This window comes from Chiloscyllium plagiosum, unplaced genomic scaffold (assembly GCF_037043375.1).
Source record: "Chiloscyllium plagiosum isolate Xiang-an unplaced genomic scaffold, Cpla_swu_hap1 HiC_scaffold_47, whole genome shotgun sequence".
Classification (NCBI taxonomy): Eukaryota; Metazoa; Chordata; class Chondrichthyes; order Orectolobiformes; family Hemiscylliidae; genus Chiloscyllium; species Chiloscyllium plagiosum.
Window position 1 is genome coordinate 19865703 of NW_028270185.1, and position 20825 is coordinate 19886527.

Below are 20825 nucleotides of genomic sequence, written 5' to 3' on the forward strand. Positions count from 1 at the left end.
AATGACCTCTTTTATGTCGTGATATTTGTGTGGTTCTGAGAATTAATTACCAATTTAACTCAAATTCCATAATTACATCATGGATTTTACATGTATCTATATCACAATGGTTGTCCATGTGTAGCACAGATACCAAAACTGCTGTTCAATTTCACAAACACAAACAGTTAACTCTGATTTCTCTTTACAGCTGCTGTCTGACCTGCTGAGTTTTTCCAGTAATTGCTGTTTGTTTTTGATATCAGCATCTGCAGTTCTTTTAGTTTTTATTCTGCTGTTCAAGTTGCTGGATAGTAAGCAAAAGCTGGCTCATTGGTTAACAAAGGGTGTGATTGTCCAGACCTGGAATTCACCAAGTTTCACCTCTACTTGTGCTGAATCGGGGGGGGGGTTTAGCTGTACTGCCGCACACTAATCAAAAGTTTCTCCACGCTTTCTCAGGAAGAATAGCCACTTGACAGATTTGAGAACGTTATAAAGGAAACTGGAAAGGGCAACAAGAAAAGCTACAACCGCTGCCACCTCTAACATCATCTATCATTAAAGCCTGTCCCCCAGAAATATCTTGGATACAGAATGTAATGATGTCAGGGACATAATAAATCAATGATCCAGCAAAACACTACTTTTTTAATTCCACGAAAGCCTGCCTTGCTTTATTTCATGAAAAACCCAGTTTATTTTTTTTTTAGAAAGACCTACTCATCATATGTGAGGATGAATAACTAAAACGTACACATTTTGTTATACTTACCTTAACCAGGATGTGATGTGGGATGTGAGTTTCATTATCTGGTTCAGCACCTAATGTCCACCTCTAATTGCTCTTGAGAAGGTGGTGGTGAGCTGCCATCTTGAACCACTACAGTCTACCAGTAGACCCATGATGCTATTAGGAAGGCGATAGCAGTAGTTTGACCCAAAGACCCTGAAGGAACAGTGATATGTATCCAAATTGGCATGCTGAATGGCTTGGAGAACGTGCAGGTGGTGGTGTTTACATGTATATGCTGCTTACATTCTTTGAGATGAAGTGGTCGATGGGTTGGGGGAATTGTATCTAAGGAGCTTCTCAAAACTCAAACTGATTGAGTTTGTTTTTCCTACTTGAAGTGCTAAAGATGTCCACTGGGTGGTAGCGCATACTTTGTATTTGGACTAATGCTGAAATGAAATTGATGCCAGGTTTGTGGCGAGCCAGAGTCTCTGGTTCACTGAGGGATCAACTCTAATAAATACGTTGGACTGTCGTTCATCCCTGGAATAGGGAGATATCTCTAACTTTGAAAAGATTTGCTGTCAGTTACTGGCAGATGGAAATGGGACACAATCCTCTGCCAATAAAGAAAAGATCATGACTGAAGCAGAAGCATAACCTACACAATTTCTAAATATTGATGTGCTGCGACCCAAGTATTTAATTGAAGACATGGGATAGCAGATTTTCAGCTTTTTCTGTTTGAAGCTCTAGTGCAAGACGGCGAGCAGTGTCTTTTACTGGATTTCAGTTACATCTCAGCTTGCCTCTTTGTTTTGATACCTTTCAGCAGCTTTTATGGTAATATATATGCAGGATCTTGAATCCTAATCTGGCAAATTGGAAGCAGGTTATTAAACACAGTATGGGAACTGAAGTAAAGTTTAATTGATTCACAAATATTAGCTTTATCCATTGATGTGATGTTTTATTTTGCCTATTTCTTTTATCTCGCTCACTCTTGTGCTCTCACTGTCCCCTGTTCTCCCTGTATGTGAGATGGGATTCTTAGTGTCAAGTGTACACCAAAATAACTGGCCTTATTTCCTATGATGTTTTTTCTGCCTGTGCTAAAACTACATTTGAGGTTAGTTTCTAGGAAACATTTTCAGTGGTAGTGGTTTTCACAGAAAATAAACGCAAGTGTACAGCAGATATTTATGTTGCAAGTATGCAACAGATCCCAATCTTATGCTTTCCATTTAACAAGAATGCTCGCTCGACTTCGGGAAGAAACTATTCTGAAAAATTCACCTCTCGCTCAAGCACAGTGGAGTTCCAGGGGATTTTAAAGTCCACGAAGCCCTACTTTTTGTGCACAATGATATTTGTTTCCTCTGGGAACTTACCCAGAGGAACACTTACTGTGAACTTTCACTTGCTGCAGAAACCAGGAGCTCATTCCAAAGATCAGTGACCATCTGGAAAAAGAGAAAGCACCTGACATCATGCTCATGTGCTCATGTGGCCTCATTGCCCTTGACTTGTTTGTTAAAATAATCTGACACCAATAAACAACCCAGGGGTACCTTTTTCATACTTAAAATGTGATATTTTGATGAACACTCTCTCCCAAATATACATTTTTAGTATAGTATGCAGAACTGGAATGATAATTCTTAAATATTGCTAAACAGAGGCAGTAAGTCAAAGTATGCTTAATAAGATGGTGTCCCATTTTTCAAATGTTTCTTGCAACCAAGTCTTACGTGCAAGACAAAGTTTCAACTTCATGTCTCATTTTAGCAATGTGGCAAGCTTAGATACGGCTATTGTGTTAATTGAGTGCTTTTAATCTGGTGACGGTTAAACCTTTTTCTGAACATAAGAATCTAATTTTGTTTAAAGGATCCAGAGATAGGCAAATTATTTCAGATGGTTTCAACAGTATTGTGCAAAGATACCATAGTCATTGGAAAAGCTAAATGATGCTGGAAATGTTCAACAGGTCAAGCAGCCTCTGTGGAGGGAAACAGAATTAATTATTCATCTCAAGGCAACCTTTTCTATTTGGATGAAAAATAATTTCAATATGAAATGTTAATTTGATTCTTTTCAGGGTTGGTGCCAGACTTGTGCGTTTGTTTTAAATTCACTACATAACCTGGTTTGTGCTTGACCAGCCTCAGTTTCTATATTCTCTTTGGTCTTTCTGGCCATCTAATTCAGAGCTCAGTTTGATAGGCACACCCATTTATGTTAAAAGCAGCATATTTTCCCCCATCAGATTGTAACAACAATTTTGCTACACAGGTTCTGATGCATACATAAGACTGCACCAACCATAACAAACGAACAGAATCCTGACGCCTTCTTTCAGATGGTTGATGTCGATTGTGGAGTAATAATCCTCGCAGTTATCCATGTAGCACTTTTCTGCTCTGGGGCTGTTTTCTTCTTAAAATTCATTTGTCTGAGAAGACCGCCTATATCCCATAGCAACAATGATCTGCTCTTCAATCTCTTATGTAGTAAACCTTGTGTAGGTAAACTTTGTGTGCGATCTTATCAAAACATACTTTGAAAATGCAAGTATGCATTGCCTATGAATTATCTTCATCCATCAAGCTAGTGACATCCTCAAAGAATTCAGTCAGATTGGTAAGACTTAATAGGTGCAGAAATAGTTTCATCAAGCTGGCTCTACCATTCAATGACATCATGAATAATGTGTATCTTGACTCCTATCTCGTCCTCCTTGGTGCTGTGAGCCCATTTCAATGATTAGTCTGGCAAGGATAATTTTTTTTTTGAATATCCATTCTGTACTCCTCATAGCACCACCTCTCTGAAAACACTGGTAAAAGTCCTGGAATTTAGATGTGAAGGAGTTGGGCTCCTTCAGATAATTTGAGGCATAGGTTTTGAGAGCTGGGCCTTTGACCTCATTGTGTCTGTGAGAAGGGAATTACATTATACATTTTTAAGTTTCTGCTATGTATCATGTTTATGGTAACAAATACATATTCGTACCACTTTTTATTTCTACTTGCAATTTCTTTTGCTGTCATCTTAGCATGTTTATACGCAGGAGCTCTCACACACATCACTTGGAAGCAACTGGTTAACTCAATAGCCCTGAATAGAGGAAGTGGAAGTAATTTTGTATTCTATAGACAAGGCAACTTGTTTGTATGCCACACTTCCTTCCATTTTCCCAAGGAATCACCAGAGCCCTAAGTACTTAAAGCTGAACAATTAATTCACTCAGCATAAGCTGTAATCCCGAGTGTATTTTTTTATACATGGTTTTTGTACATGTACAGCGTTTGCTTAGATTCAGCTGATGTTCCAAACTATTCTGCCAGTTTTGCAGTAAATAATTAGTAATGCTTAGCATGTGTTACAAACAATCACATCATTTTTGGGAACAATGCTCGGGTGATACAAAGTCCCAGTGTCCAGATACTTGGCAATGTGGTTGGAACCTGGACCATTGGAGGCTGAGGGGTGACCTTATAGAGGTTTATAAAATCATGAGGAGCATGGCTTGGGTAAATAGGCAAAGTCTTTTCACTGGGGTGGGCAAATCCAGAAGCTGAGTTAATGCTTAGAACCTGACATGACTCTTTTGGAATAGATTAGACTCAAAATGTTGGCTCTGTTTTGCACCTCCATAGAAGCTGCTGAGTTTCTCCAGCATTTTTTGCTTTTAATTCACATACCTAGTATCCACAGTACTTTTTATTTGTTTTGATGTCAAGCCTTGAATGAGTCACCATTCCCTGTTCTCTGGAGCAGGCTTCACAATTAATATCCTATATCTTTGAGTATTCTGTAAAAGGTCATTCATGATTATGGCATTCAGTTCAAATCCCATTTCCTCAACTTGTACGATATCAGCAGCAGAAAGACTGGAGAGACAGGGGAGAAGGCAGAGCATTCCAGAAGACACCATTCTTTGTAAACTTAGAGACACTAAGTTTTAATTTATTGTTGTCTTACTACTTGGATTTATATAAATGGGACTCGTTTTTATTAGATTAGATTAGATTACAGTGTGGAAACAGGCCCTTCGGCCCAACAAGTCCACACCGACCCGCCAAAGCGAAACCCACCCATACCCCTACATTTACCCCTTACCTAACACTACGGGCAATTTAGTATGGCCAATTCACCTGACCCTGCACATCTTTGGATGGTGGGAGGAAACCGGAGCACCCGGAGGAAACCCACGCAGACACGGGGAGAATGTGCAAACTCCACACAGTCAGTCGCCTGAGGCGGGAATTGAACCCGGGTTTCTGGCGCTGTGAGGCAGCAGTGCTAACCACTGTGCCACCGTGCCGCCCAAATTATTGAAACAGCATACCTTTAGAATTTAGTTGATTATATTTAATTGTGCTGATCCAGCTGTCAGGAATGTTTTTCCATAATTTCTTATGTTCTGAATGCCTTTCTCTGCTGAATTCTGGTATCGGGGATATTATCTAAGAATGCTGTGTATCTTTATGAATAGATTATCCTTTTTTTAAGGAAAGTGGAGATTTGTGAGAGCGAGATGTTTATTCTTCAGATGGGTGTGCTCTCACCTAAGATGGCAGTTTGCTCTCTCCAATTTTCTAAAACCCCTCATCTTTTATACACTTGATGACCTATTAATTTGTTTACATTCGGATTGGTTTGAGGTCGTCAAAACCATCAGATTTAAATTTGATAGGTTTTTAGTATCTAAGGACTTTGTTTAAATTAATTGGCTGATTGAAGCTAATGTTGCCAAAACATCAAAACAAGCCTAAGGTTTCCAATCACACAGCCAATTGTTACATGGTTCAACTTGACAACTGTCTGTGTGTCTGCGGCTGCTTGCAGACATTTTCCGTTTAAATCTCCAGGCTTAGTAAAGCACTTTATCCCTTAAAGGGACCATTCTGTCTTTCCTCCAATCATTTTTACAAATGCATGCTAACTTCCTGCCTTCCACTTCATGAACACTCTACAGAACTTCATAACACCAGGATCATGCGTTTCCCACTTTTTCGAAGCTCCCAACCTCTAACTTTCTCAAGTGTCTGCCTTTGCTGATTAGCAGCTATAATATTTTTCTTGTTAATCCATGTGCATTTTTTCCCCAAAGTGCTGCATTGTGTGGCTTATCTTCACTGACTCCCAGTTCCCGAATGCCTTAAACTCAGAACCTTTTGGTCTTTTGAAAGTCTCTCTGTGACTAATTCATTCTGCAGCCCCCTTCTTCCTTGGTATCCTTTCCAGGAAATTTTAGTTGTTTTGGTTCTGTTTTATGCATTGCACCCTCCATTTATCTCTGTCCTTCTTTAGAATCCTCTCTCGCTGTCCCTGCCTCTTCCGAAAATCTCCCTATATATTTTAATCTTGCTTAAATTTACGTAATTTCTCTCTCCCTACTTTTGACAACCTTCCTTATGGATGTTTATAAAGTATCCTGAGATATCTATTTCAAATATAATTTATTTTGAAAGGACATGTATGTAGAAATAGTGAAGAATATAATTTCTCTCTGTTATCTTCTCAATGCTGCATGAGCAAGAATGGTTTATGAAAGTAGCAATATCTTAGTTATGGTGGCTTGTAAATAGATTTATCCTCATGTTGCCAAAGGACCATTGTGTTTTGCTGCTCCATTTAAGTATCCTAATCCTTGGTCTGTTTCAGATTTACCAGCAAGTTGTGAATTTGTGGATTTTTGTGACCTTTTCCAATTGGGGAGCAAACAGTTTGTGTTTCATTTAAATGAGTTTGACGACAAATCTGCCAAAGGCTTGCTGCCATGTGTTAGTGTGCGAGTGCCAGCAGTTAAAGCTAACAGAAGTATTAGCACCCCTGCATGTAGCACTCTGTCTGCTCCCCTGCTGCTGCCCTGCGGTCCCATCTGCTTCACCAGCTAACTTAATTGGTTCCTTTTGTTTTACATTTTTGTTGAGGAATACAAATCCTTCCCTATCATTAACCCCTTTGAGAACTGCTGTAACATTTCTTTTCTCTAAAGATATAAAATGCATGCAGTTATTGTCAGGAAAGTAAACACTGAACCACAGGAGAGTTTCAATTGTGAAGCAAGCCCTTGTTATCTTTGAAAAGAAAAATCAGTTTGATTAATTTGGAAAACTTTGTGAACAGTATCTTTTATTTCCTGTATTTTATTTTCTATCATTTTATTTGGTGAAATTTGCTTCATTTATACATGAAGATTTTAAGGCCAATGCCTCAAAGCTGTGTCTCTTGGTTGAACTTGTTTCATAGTTTTATATGCATCTTATCACATTTGAATATCTTGATGCTTTTCATGCAATGCAGCACTTTGTTAACTGCAGTGACTTGCATAAATGTCAATAGAGCTTGTAAAATGTGATGTGCTTCTTCCTTTTAATCTCAGGGCTGCCAAACTACACTGCAGGGCTTGGTCTTTATCTGAAGTCCCCTGAAATTTAAAAATCAAAATTGAACTTTCTTACCTTTTCTCTTGGCTTACTAAATGTTTGTCTGGAAAGCTGTATGACCTTTGATATTTCAAATAAATGTACTGTATCAGAGGAGTTGTTGGTGCCAAAAGACCTACGTTCGGGAGAGAGCCATCCCTGGGCCAGTTCCAAGGCATGTGCAGTCTTGCCACTATAAATGGGTGGGTGAATTCTTCCTAAATGCTTGTTGCTAGTTTGCCAAATACGTTTTTATCTTTGTATCTATACCTTTGTCAAAATGTTTCCTGGTTCCTTACACAAGACAAATTGTGCACTCAGCGTATGCTATTAGAATTTTATACTTGTGTGTAACTTTAGCAGAGAGAAGCAGTACTTTGCCTGGAAATCATTTGAGGATCCATTTGGAAGAAGGGGAGGAAACAATTTGTGCTTGTGCTCCAAAACTATTGATCTTGGCCCTGTAATAGTAATGTCAAATGAGATGTTAGTCTGCAGGTTGAATACCTAGCTGAAAGAACCAGCTCCATAATGCGGGAGTGTAAAACAAATTGGAAAAGCTGGAAGCCAAAGCAAAGCAAGTGCAATAATTGAGTACGACAGAATTTGCATAATGAAAGAGGAGGGGAATGAGAACCTGTCTAATTACTAACCTCTGGTATTAGAACACCATTGGAGTGATCAAAATTAAGTTATATCCTTTAGAACCTACTAAATGATGCATGTGTGTGGAGGTTAGTTTGGCTTGGTTCAATGAGGAGGGGGTTTGCAACAATGGGGAAAATCCCCTGGAAAATCTGTCTTGAGGGCTTCTATTTGACCAGTGGTTTCGACTGATGGAGGTAAAAGGCAGTATAATAAAGCAGAGTAATCTCCTATGATAATCCAGGATCATCCAAGCAATTCTACTGAATACACAAACAGAGTACACTCTTTCTGGTGAAAAATAATTATTTTCAGTTTGCAATGCTACCTTCATGTTGTACATGCTTGATGCAACTGCATTATGCCAACCTCTGTGAACAGCCACAATTTATTGTTCCTTAAGGCGGCGTGCTGTTCCTGAAGACGGCGTGGGGGTGGGCTGTTCCTTAAAACTGGAGCATTTACAGAGTATGATTAGATTGTCAGATCCTGCCTGGAAGACAGAAAAACACTCCCCCAGGACATGCAGTTTCTTAACATGTCAGCAGAATAAATTAGGGGAGAAAGTGAGGTCTGCAGATGCTGGAGATCAAAGTTGAAACTTTATTGCTGGAACAGCACAGCAGGTCAGGCAGCATCCAGGGAACAGGAGATTCGACGTTTCGGGCACAGGCCCTTCTTCAGGAATGAGCAGAGAGTGTTCAGCAGGAGAAGATAAAAGGTAGGGAGGAGGGACTTGGAGGAGGGGCGTTGGAAATGTGATAGGTGGAAAGAGGTCAAGGTGAGGGTGATAGGTCGGAGTAGGATGGAGGCGGAGAGGTCAAGAAGAAGACTGCAGGTCAGGAAGGCGGTGCCGGGCTGGAGGGATTCGGCTGAGACAAGGTGGGGGGAGGGGGGATGAAGAAACTGGTGAAGTCCAAGTTCATCCCCTGTGGTTGGAGGGTTCCCAGTCGGAAGATAAGACGCTCCTCCTCCGACCGTCGCGTTGTTGTGGTTTGGCGGTGGATGAGTCCAATGACCTGCATATCCTCGGTGGAGTGGGAGGGGGAGTTGAAATGCTGTGCTACAGGGTGGTTGGGTTGGTTCGTCCGGGTGGCCCAGAGGTGCTCTCTGAATCGCTCCACAAGTAGGCGGCCTGTCTCCCCAATATAGAGGAGGCCACACCGGCTGCAGCGGATGCAGTAGATGATGTGGGTGGAGGTGCAGGTGAATCTGTGGCGGATATGGAAGTTTCCTTTGGGGCCTTGGAGAGAAGTGAGGGGGGAGGTGTGGGCGCAAGTCTTGCACCTCCTGCGGTTGCAAGGGAAGGTTTCGGGAGTGGAGGTTGGGTCGGTGGGGGGTGTGGATCTGACAAGGGAGTCGCGGAGGGAGTGGTCTCTACGGAAAGCTGATAGGGGAGGGGAGGGAAATATATCCTTGGTGCTGGGGTCTGTTTGGAGGTGGCGGAAGTGACGGCGGATGATGCGCTGTACATGGAGATTGGTGGGGTGGTAGGTGAGGACCAGTGGGGTTCTGTCCTGGTGGCGGTTGGAGGGGCGGGGCTCAAGGGCGGAGGAGCGGGAAGTGGAGGAGATGCGGTGGAGGGCACCGTCGACCACGTCGGGGGGGAAATTGCGGTCCTTGAAGAAGGAGGCCATCTGTGTTGTACGTATTTTGAACTGGTTCTCCTGGGAGCAGAGGCGGCGGAGACGAAGGAATTGGGAGAATGGGATGGCGTTTTTACAGGGGGCAGGATGGGAGGAGGTGTAGTCCAGGTAGCTGTGGGAGTCGGTTGGTTTGTAGTAGATGTCCGTGTTGATTCGGTCGCCTGAGATAGAAACAGAAAGGTCTAGGAAGGGGAGGGAGGAGTCCGAGACTGTCCAGGTGAATTTGAGGTCGGGGTGGAAGGTGTTAGTGTAGTGGATGAACTGTTCAACCTCCTCGTGGGAGCACGAGGTAGCGCCGATACAGTCATCAATGTAGCGAAGGAAAAGATGGGGGGTGTTGTTCTATGTTCTATCCCTCTAAACCCTTCCTTTTCATATACCCATCCAGATGCCTTTTAAATGTTGTAATTGTACCAGCCTCCACCACTTCCTCTGGTAGCTCATTCCATACATGCACCACCCTCTGCAGGGAAAACGTTGCCCCTTCCGTCCCGTTTATATCTTTCCTCTCTCAACTTTGCCCTCTAGTTCTGGACTCCCCTATCCCAGGGAAAAGACTTCCTCTATTTATTCTATCCATGCCCTCTGTGATTTTATAAATCCTCTGTAAGGTCACCCCATAGCCTCCACTCCAGGGAAAATAGCCCCAGCCTGTTCAGCCTCTCCCTATAGCTCAAACCCTCCAATCCTGGCAACATCCTTGTAAATCGTTTCCTAACCCGTTCAAGTTTCGCAATATCCTTCCAATAGAATTGCACTCAATATTCTAAAAGTGGCCTAACCAATGTCCTGTACAGTCACTATCTAACCTTGTATGTTAATGTCTTCGACAAGGTTGTTGTGGTTGACACAAAAATAGGAGAGAAGGCAAATGGTGACGGTGATAGAGTCTGCAAAGGGATAGAGACAGGCTTAGCCTCTGGTCATTAATGTGGCAGGTAGAATATGATGTGGGAAAGAATAGAGGACTTGAATATTATTTAACTGGAGAAGGATTGCCAAAAGCAACAGAACGGAGGGATAAGGGAGACCTCATCCATGAATTGCGAAAAAAAAGCTAGCATCCAAGTTCAGTGGATAAGACTCTTTGACTTTTATACTCCGTTTCTGTTATTTCAAAGGGACTGGAGAATAAAAGTAGGCAAAGTTTGCTAAAACTCAACAAGGCACCAGTTGGAACACCGCTGAGACACAGTGGACAGCTTTGGCCTCTTATCTAAAAGATGTTTAAACATTGGAGACAACTTAAAAAATGGTTCACTGGGCTGATACCACGTATGAAGGGGCTTACCTATGAGGAGAGGTTGATTGGTTGGGCCTGTATTGATTGGAACCTTATTGAAACATGATTTTTCTTTGTCAGAGGGAATTTGCGCTTAACAAATCTGGTTCAGGTGTCAGTGTTGACCAAGCATGTTGGTGAGGGTAGTGCATTTTATGTAATTTATGTGGATTTCAGGATGGTCTTTGACACAGTCCCACATGAAAGACTAATAATGAAGGTAAAAGCACAAGGTAACATGGCATCTTGGATCCAAAATTACCTTAGTGGAAGGAGACCAATGTGGGAAAAGCTGAGTGAGTGGCTAGAGGCTGGTATCTAGTGGCATACCTCAAGAATTGCTGTTGGGTCCCTTTATTTTTAATGATATATAAAGGATGTCTATGAGAATTGGGGTGAGGTTAGGTGATAAGTTTGTGGATGACATGAAGATTGGACAGGTGTTAGAATGGGGAAGGCAGGTCACAGGAATATTAAATGGATTGGTCAGATGGACAGATAAGTGGCAGTTGAAATTTAACCCTGATAAATGTTAGGTGATGCATTTTAGTAACAAGACAAGAGAGTACTCCATGAACAGTTGTATATTAGGAAGCTCCAAGAAACAGAGGGGCCTGTGTTTAAAAAATCTCCATCCAAAGGATGGAATCTCCAACAGTCACACATTTCCTTGGTTCTGCTTTGCATTGGCGTGACAGCCTTGATTTTTGTGTTCAAATCCCATTGTAGAGTTTGAACCCACTATCTTCTGGCTTGGAAGTGAGAATGCTTCTAACTGATTTACAGATTACCCAGTGAGATAGCTCTCCCATTATACTTCTCCTCTTCCTGTGTCATTGGTTTGTATTTGTGTGTGAAATTCTCACATTAACAATTACTTGAACAAAGTGCAAATGTAGCCACTGCTACCCTAATGACTGTGGACACCATAAATTGATGCTTTTAGGAATGGAGGAACTGTTGATGGAATCATCAAACAATTACAGCACAGAATGGGGCCATTTGACCTATCATGCCTATGCTGACTCTCTACAAGAGCGACTAACCCACCTCTGTTCCCCCACCTTTTCCCCAAGAGCCCTGCAAGTTTTCCCAGTTGATATTGGTCTTGGAAGACGTGACTTTGGAGCTTAACGAAGACCTGAAGGCGCAAGCATTTCTATTAAATAGACCTTTTACAAATTGTCAGGAGCAAAGAGACTTCCTTATCCGAGGGCAAAGTATAGAATATTTCAAGTGAATTTCAGAGTCTGATAACTGTGCTTTCTCCAACACTACTATTGTGCTGACACAATATATTCTTGATAAACAGCCAGGTATGTTATAATCTCAACCTTGATTCTAGGACTTGTGTACATTTTACTTCCTGCCATCACCAACCCCATGCTCAGCCCATCCCATGGATATGGAATCTAATTGTAATAATTCCGTGGAATGCTAACTGTGTAACTGATAATTGAACTTGAGACCTTGCTGGTCTCTTATCTCAGTTTCCTGAAACTGGGAAGAATCTATTTAGATGTTCATCTTCACTTTGTTCCAGGAAGTGTAACAAATGGAGCTTGATGGGAAGGATGCTTTTATCTGAGAAACCTCATAAAAGCAAGTTAATTACAGGATTCATTAATCCGCGAGGAAAAATGAAGAACATACACAATTACAGTAGGGGACAGGAAGTCAAACCAAATCAGTTTTCCCTATACCTGGCCTTGCAGCATGGTAAAATTAAAACATTGAATGACTATCAAAATCGCTCAGTTTTTCTAAACCATACTTTAAGAATAATTAATATCAGACCAAAGTTATGGCTTAAATTGAAATTTATTAATATAACTTTAGCAGAACTTGGAAAAACAACAAGGCAATTTACTTAATATCTGTTATCTAAGTGTAATCTTAAACCAGAAACCCCACTCTCTGACTGATTAGACAGATGGAAACAGTGGAGGGACACATTAAAAGCAGAAAAAGAATTGCACCTTGTCAGTTCAACAATTCAGACTTGCTTGAATTCCAAAGTCACCAATTCATGCAAACAGGTCCAGTAGCCTTCCAGGATTATTCATCCACTTCTTACAGTGGAGTATTTTCTCATCTGAGCAACCAACAGCCTGCAGCTACAGTGAAAACCAAACAGAGAGAGAGAAAAGCACATATGGCTTCAAAACCCCAGTGAGAATGTGTTTGCTTTCTTTTCATTTTTTTAACCAACATTCTTCTGATTGGCTGGTCAGCACCAGTCTGCCCTGGAATTATCAATTCAGCATCCAACCAACTGCCAGTCCTGATCCTAGAACACCATGGTCCCAAAATGTCTGTAGTTTTTTTAGGACAGTAATTAATGTACAACTGTCTTTCCCGTTTTCATAAGCAAACACCAGTTTGTTTGCTGTCTCCTTCTTTCCAAAGGAAGCAGCAACTCAAAGTTAAAAGTTTGATTCTCAACCTCCACTCGTAGTTCCAAATTAAAAATGACAAAAACAAAGAAAGTGTTCTCAACAATAACAGTGTAATGAAGATATGATTCTTCTGTATTTTTCTTAATCATTGTGTGATTATAAGCAAAACTATAAACCCGTCCTAAGGGATTTGCAGAGAATAGGTATGGTGACGCTGGGGATATTATCATTGTGTGATGTTCTGTGACATTCATGTTTTGCTGGAACAGAGACTGTCTTTCTGCACAGGGAACCTGACTATAGCCAGTTGATTGGAGGAAGTTGTGGGGTAGGGGGAAGTTTGGGGGCGGAGCTGATGCAGTTTCATTATAGAACGGGTTGGGGAAAAAAAAATGAGAAGCTATCTATCACTATCTAGTGACTCGTGAGGAATGTCGAGTTTTGTACTTAGTTCCTCTCTTTGGTGTTAATCTTTAAATCGTGTGTGAGCAGTTCACGTTTTGAAGTTAACATACAGGTACACAATCCTTTATCCAAAATCTTTGGGCTAGTTTTTTCAGAATTTTTCAGATTTTGGAATAAATGACATTTTCACAGTGAAAGAAATAAGTTACTTAACAGATGCAGATGTGAATAGTATGAGTGCTGAGACACAATTGACACCTGCTAGTGCTGGGCCATGCACCATGTCACATCTGAGTGACATGGTTCAAGTGGGTGTGGAGTTGGGTCACCTGGTTGCACGTCAAAATGACACCCCACACTCCACGGGAAGAAATTTCAGATTTTGGAGCTTTTTGGATTTCAGAATTTTGGATAAAGGATTGTGTACCTGTAGAATCTTTTAAATTGATGAGTGTGATGTTATGATTGGGAAACCCAGTTCATTGTCAGTTGTTTATTTAGAATTTTACCATGACAATAATGATGCAGAACCATTCATGTTTATATTTTGCTATATACAAATCTTCACCCTTCTGATAATTACTTAGGCAGCTACATTGCTGATGCATAATCTGCACATTATCCACCTCTGATAAGAACTAGAGCTCTCGCTCCTGGAGAACAAGCACAGCAGTCACTTGACACTATAGAAAAGGATTGAGTCTTTTACAAGTAACTTAGAAATAACTAAAGCTGCCATCACCATCCTTGGATATGCCCTATCCCACTGGTAGGATAGACCCTGCAGGAGTGACAATACAGTGGTACACAGCTGGAAGTCCTCAACATTAACTCTGTATCCCAAGAAGTCTCATGGCTTCAGGTTAAATATTGGCAAGGAAAGCTCTTGCTGTTTACTGTGTACCATCCTCCCTTAGCTAATGAGTTAGAGCTCCTCCATATTGAAAATTTGGCAGAAGCACTGAGGGTGGCATGGGTGCAAAAAGTACTCTAGGGGATTTCAATGTCCACCAACAAGAGTGGCTAAGCAGCAACACTACTGATCAAACTGGTTGGGTCCTAGAAGATGTAGATGCGTGACCAAAAGTATAGTTTCGCTCGCCACTGCTGACTGCAGATGCACCTGTTGATGACATTATTTTTAGTGACTACTGCACAGTCCTTGTGGAAATGAAGTCCTGCCTTCCTGTTTTGTGGCACTATCGCTGTGCAAAATGTGACAGATTAAGAACAGGTCTGGCAACTCAATACTGGGAATCCATGAGGCACTGAGCAAACAACATTAGAATTTAACTCCACAATCAACAATCTGTGGCCTGGCATATCCCCCAGTCGGCCATCATTGTCAAGCCAGGGGATCAGCCTTGGTTCAATGGAGAGTGCAGGAAGGCATGCCAGGAACAACACCAGGCACATATAAAAATGAGGTGCCAACCTGGTTAAGCTACCAAATAGGATTACTTGCATGCCAAACAGCATAAGCAACAAGTGATCAAGCTAAGCAATCCCATAACCAATGGATCAGATCTAAGCTTTGCAGTCTTGTCGCATCTAATTGAGAGTGATAGTGGACAACTAAATCCACTGGTGGAGGAAACTCCACAAATATCCCTTCCTCAATATGATTGAAGAGCTCAACACACCAGTGCAAAAGATAAGGCTGAAATATTTGCAACAATCTCCAACTAAAATCTTGACCATCTCTGGCTCCTCCAGTGGTTCCCCAGCATCATATATATACCAGTTTTCAGCCAATTCAATTCACTCCACATATCAAAAACCGGTTGGAGGTACTGGATACTGCAAAAACTTATGGACTTTGACAACATTCCAGCAATAGCACTGAACGCTTGTGCTCCAGAATTTGTTGATCCTCCGAGCCAAGCTGTTCCAGTACATTTACAACACTGGAATCTACCTAACAATGTGGCAAATTAACCAGATATGTCCTATATAAAAAAGGGTTAATCCAATCAGGACAGTTAACACCCCGTCTGTCTATTCTCAATCATCAGTAAACTGATGGCAAGTGTCATCAACAGTGCAATCAAGCAGAACCTACTCAGCAATAACCTGCTCAGTGACGCCCAGCTTGGGTTCTGTCAGAGCCACTCAGCTCCTGACCTCATTACAGCCTTGGTTCAAACATGGACAGAAGAGCTGAATTCCAGAGGTAAAATGAGAGGGACAGCCCTTGGCATCAAGGCTAAATTTGACCAAGTATGGCATGGAGGAGTCCTAGCAAAACAGGAATCAATGAATATCTAGAAAGGGCAAACTCTCTACTGGTAGGAGTCATACATACCTGGCACAATAGGAAGATGGTTTTTGGTGATCAGAAATCTCAAGTCCAGGACATCTCTGCAGGGCTGCTTCAGGGTAATATCAGAAACCTAGCTATCTTCAATTGCTTCATCAATGACCTTCCCTCCATCATAAGGTTACAAGTAGGGATGTTCACCAGTGATTGCACAATGTTCAGTTCCATTCGCAACTCTTCAGATACCGAAGCAGTCCATGTTTAAATGCAATAAGATCTATACAATGTTCACCCTTTGACAAGTGACAAGTAAAATTATACCACACAAATGACAGGTAGTGGTCATCTCCAGTTTTTTTAAAAAAGTCTAACGTTGCACTTGACATTCAATGCTGTTGCCATCACTGAATGCCCCACATCAGTATCCTTGGGGTTACCGTTGACCAGACACTCATCTGGACTTGCCACATAAACCCAGGAGCTAAAGAGCTGGTCAGAGGCTAGGAATACTACGGCAGCTAAATCACTTCTTGAATTCCTCATCTAAAAGGCCCAAGTCAGGAGTATGAAGGAATACTGCAGCATCTACATCAATCAAGGAGCTTGAAACCATCCAGGAGAAAGTAGCTTACTTGATTGGCACCATGTGCACAAGCATCCACACACTCTCCACCACCAATGCTCAGTAGTAGCAGAGTCTACTTTCTACACGATATTCACCAAATATCCTTAGACAGTAACTTCAAAACCCATCACCACTTCTGTCTTGAAGAATAAGGGAAGCAGATATATGGGAACACCACTACCTTCAGGTTCCCCTCCAACCATCTTACCATCTTGACTTGGAAATATATTGCAGTTCGTCCAGTGTCATTGCATCAATATCCTGGAATTCCCTCTAACAGCATTGTGGGTCAACCTACGGTTCATGGACTGCAGTGGTTCAAGAAGACAGCACCTTTTCAAGGGTAGTCAGGGACAGGCAATAAATGCTGTCCAGTCAGCGAATTCTTTAAACAAAACTCCTCTCTCAGGTCAGTGACATTTGCTCATTGTAAAATTATAGTGCCATGGTTGATGAATGCAGCCAAGTGGTGGTTGTTCATGTATGGGCCTTGGTATGGTAGTTAATGACAGAATTGCTTCCTTGACAGCCAAATCAGTCTCTTTGTGCTTCCCATGCAGAGTTCCAGTAGGTGTCACAAGATAAAAGCAGGCAGGGTAAATCTGGAATGTTTTCTTCTTACCCACCTTGATCTTTTTTTAAAAAGATTTTATTTCAAAATACTCATCAAAAGTATCCTATATAGATTGTCACAAATGCAGTTTGGTTCTGTAAAGTAAGATATCAAAGAAACAAAAACATTGGCATTTGACTTGATCCAACAAACCAAAGACATCTTTTACCTCAAATACACAAAAATATAGTCTGTGTATCAGGAGGGTCTGATGAGTTTATCCAATTTGGCACTGGACAGGAAATTTAAACTACTTTTTAAAAGGTCCGGGTGGTCTCTTGCTGAAAAACTCAGTTGAGTCCCTATGACTGAACTGTTTTGCAAAATTGCCAGTTTGTTTTGATTAACACGTTTCTTTATGTAGAAAAGCACAAGTGTTTGGCAGCATTATCAGAAAAGCTGTGCAGTAATTATTTTTGCCACTTAGACACATGTTTGTATTTGTTACTTTGCACTAAAAATGTGTCACATAAATATTGCTTTCCCATAAAACTGCTGAGCCAATTAATCTCCGCAGTGAGAGGTGACACAGATACCTCCAATACTGACGTTGTTGCCATTTTACAATCCTCCTTTTTCCTCCCCTTCTGAAGGTGCTGATTCGTATTGAGGGAGCTATTCTGCAACACCAACAGCCAGATATCCTGCCTAAGTGACGGCTGTTCCTGCATAAGCCTAGACAGCCAAGTACTGGCATGTGGTTCTAATGTTTGACAACATGGCAGATGAGCCAGATCTAGGCCAGATGTAGTCACAATCTGCACAGAATGGTCCCAAAGTTGCTCTCCTGTATATGTGCACACTTCAGTAGTCAAATTGATTTTTGTCTCTTTCCCTTACTCAATCTCTCTTGTTCCCCCCACCTGCCCGCAGTCTTACAATGCTAGTTTTGAGAGGGTGGGGTTGGAGGGTGCTGGCAGGTGGGGGAGTTGGCTGCCTTTACCCAATGGCAAGGCATAAAACTTCCACTTCTTGAAAACTAAAATCCAGTTTTGAGCAAATTAATGTGAAATAATAAAGAATGAATAATGATTATGACAAGAAGTCCAGCCACTGCTGGTAACTGACACTTTTTTTTAATGGTACCAGTACGACCAAGGCTGCAAAATTAGAATACAAGATATAATTGTTCCAAAACAAAACTCATGGGTCCTGTTTTTGCATGAAGATGAAGCTGAATTTCATTTTCAATTATGCATATTGAGTTATAGTATTCTTAACTGTCCAAAATGATTCCTCATTCTAACTTACCTTGTGTTTTAAAGCTTTCCATGGTTAATTATTAATACACATTTTTATCCTTTTCTCCCTTCTCTCCATTTTTTTTACAGGTAGTAATTCAGTAGATGAAGCTGGAAACAAGGTAAGAAATCTTTGATTTTGCTTGCTAGCAGTGAGTGTTTGTTCACGGAGTGCAGGTACTTGTAGTCATCCAAACGTTTAGAAGAATTTTATGGCAAAACAGCTGAGAACTTAGAACAGCAAGAGAAAGGTGTTTTCACTTCTCAGGAGTCAGGCTGCAATCACCAGGATATTATGAGAAGTAGTTACTTTTTTTTCTTCAGTCTTTTCTTTAACCTCTCCTTCAGGCTTTTTCTTTCGTGGAATCTCTCATCTTAGCTGGTGCTTAGACAAACGGACACTCTGTTCTAACTCCAGTCTTCTCTGTGCTCAGCTGTAGGCTGGATTGATTTTCTTCCTGATCTAAAGCCTCTGATTTGCAAAGTAAATGTTTCTTTCTCAACTGAGTTGTCATTCTTCCCTTTTTAGTATGAAGCTTTTGGTATTCCGACCTAAGTATTGATTTATCACAATGGCTGTGAAGAAAGTTTGTGAAATAGACCTATATTTCCTAGGTCTATGTACTATACCCGTTGCTTAGCAATGAGATTTCTATTAAAAAATCTAGAGGGCTTCCTGTTCAGATGCTGATGAACTCTGGTTGCAGAGTCCACAACTAGGAGGCATGGTCTCAGGATTTCCCATTTAGAGCTACGGTGAGGAGAAATTCTTTCTTCAGACTGACCTACATTAAATGAATGAGTGCTTAGTCATAGAATATAGCACAGTACAGGCCCTTTGGCCCTCAAAGTTGTGCCGACCTTTTATCCTACTCTAAGATCAAACTAATGTACGTACCCTAAATTTTATTATCAACCATGTGCCTATCCAAGAGTCACTTAAATGTCCTTATGTATCTTGACTCTACCACCACTGCTGGCAGCGTATTCCACACACTCACCATTTTCTGTGTAAAGAACCTACCTCTGACACGTCCCCTAAACGTTCCTCCCCCTAGTGATAGCCATTTCCGCCCTGGGAAAAAAGTCTCTGTCATCATCTTGTACACATCTATCGAGTCACCTCTCACCATCCTTCGCTTCATTGAGAAAAGCCCTCGTTCCCTCAACCTTTCTTTGTAAGACATATCCTCTAGTCATCCTTGTAAATCTTCTCTTTACCCTCTAAAGCTTCCACATCCTTCCTATAATGAGGCAACCAGAACTGAACACAGTATTCCAAGTGTGCTATAACCAGGGCTTTATAGAGCTGTAGCATAACCTTGTGGCTGTTAAACTCAATCCCTCTGTTAATGAAAGCCCACATACCATATGCCTTCTTAACGATTATTTGAACTTATTCAGGATTGAGAATAATGTATTTTTAGAATAGAGATATAGAAGGAAAGTTCAGATAAAAGATTAACCATGCTCCCACTGTTGGATTGAGCAGGCTCAAAGATTGGATTTCCAAGTCCTTTCTTTTATTCTTCATTCCGAGGCTACTACTGTCTCCTGATATTGGTTTTGAATTACTCATTGGGACAGTATAGTCTACTACTTTAATGAAAAATGAAAGAAATGAGCTGAAACATATTTTTCATGTATATTAGAGAAGCTTTACAGAGAGTTGAGGGCGTGAGAGCAAGATTTTGAACGAGGGAAACTCTCAGTCTCAGCATATGAGAAATATCATTTAAGACTGAGGTGAGGAGCAAGTCTTCCTTGACACCATCCAGGGCACAGCAGCTAACTTGATTGGTTGTGGAAGGAGTAAATGTTTATGCAGTAGTAGCAGTGTATGGAATGCACTGCAGATTATAGAATTGCCACTGTGTGGAAGCAGGCTATTTCACACCAACCCTCCAAAGAGCATCCCACCCAGATCCACCCTACTCTATCCCCATAAGCCTGCATTTCTCACGGCTAACCCATTTAGCCTGCACATCTTTGGACTGTGGGAGAAAACTGTTGTGGAGCAGGCCAGACCCCTCAAAGTATTTCAAAAATAGCCTGGACCCTAACTTTCTAGTTGTTTTAAGCAGGTTTAAGTAGATATTAATTTTAAGCAAAATAGAATTTATTTGCAAGATTACAGAATGAAACACAAACCAAAGAGAACAAAATATAGAATAACTTAACCTATCCGAAAACCCAGCTGATTATCCCAACTCCTGCAACAATTCCCATAAACATCCTTGGTAAATATCAAACATAGGGTCTTACAAGAGAGCTGACTGAGATTCAGAAGGGAACACCTTCCATGCAACCGTTTGTTTGGCTAGCAGCCTCAAAACGATTGCTTTCTCTGAACAGCCAGAGTGCTAAAACCAAACCAGAGAAAGCTGAGCTGGGAGAACTGGCCACTCCCCTTTCATTGTACAACTGTTTTTGTAATAAACCTTGAAAGTCTTTTGCCTGAGGCACTATCTATTAGCTATATCGAAATGACCCTAAAGCCCATCGAAGCCCAGTCTTTGGGAGCCTGAGTCTTTACGACCTCCTGGAGAAAATAAAT

At 41.2% G+C, this 20825-nt stretch overlaps 1 protein-coding gene across 2 annotated transcripts in view; it reads left to right on the forward strand.

The window, feature by feature from the left end:
* timm50 (translocase of inner mitochondrial membrane 50 homolog (S. cerevisiae)) overlaps nt 1–20825 on the forward strand; it is a 165163-nt gene that overhangs the window by 21149 nt on the left and 123189 nt on the right. The window contains exon 2 of one of the 2 annotated variants that reach the window (XM_043681019.2): nt 18359–18390. The exons of the other annotated variant lie outside the window; for it this stretch is intronic. Within the exon in view, the coding sequence (XP_043536954.1) occupies nt 18359–18390 (32 nt within the window). The remainder of the gene's footprint in view (nt 1–18358; nt 18391–20825) is intronic. 2 annotated transcript variants of the gene reach the window in all.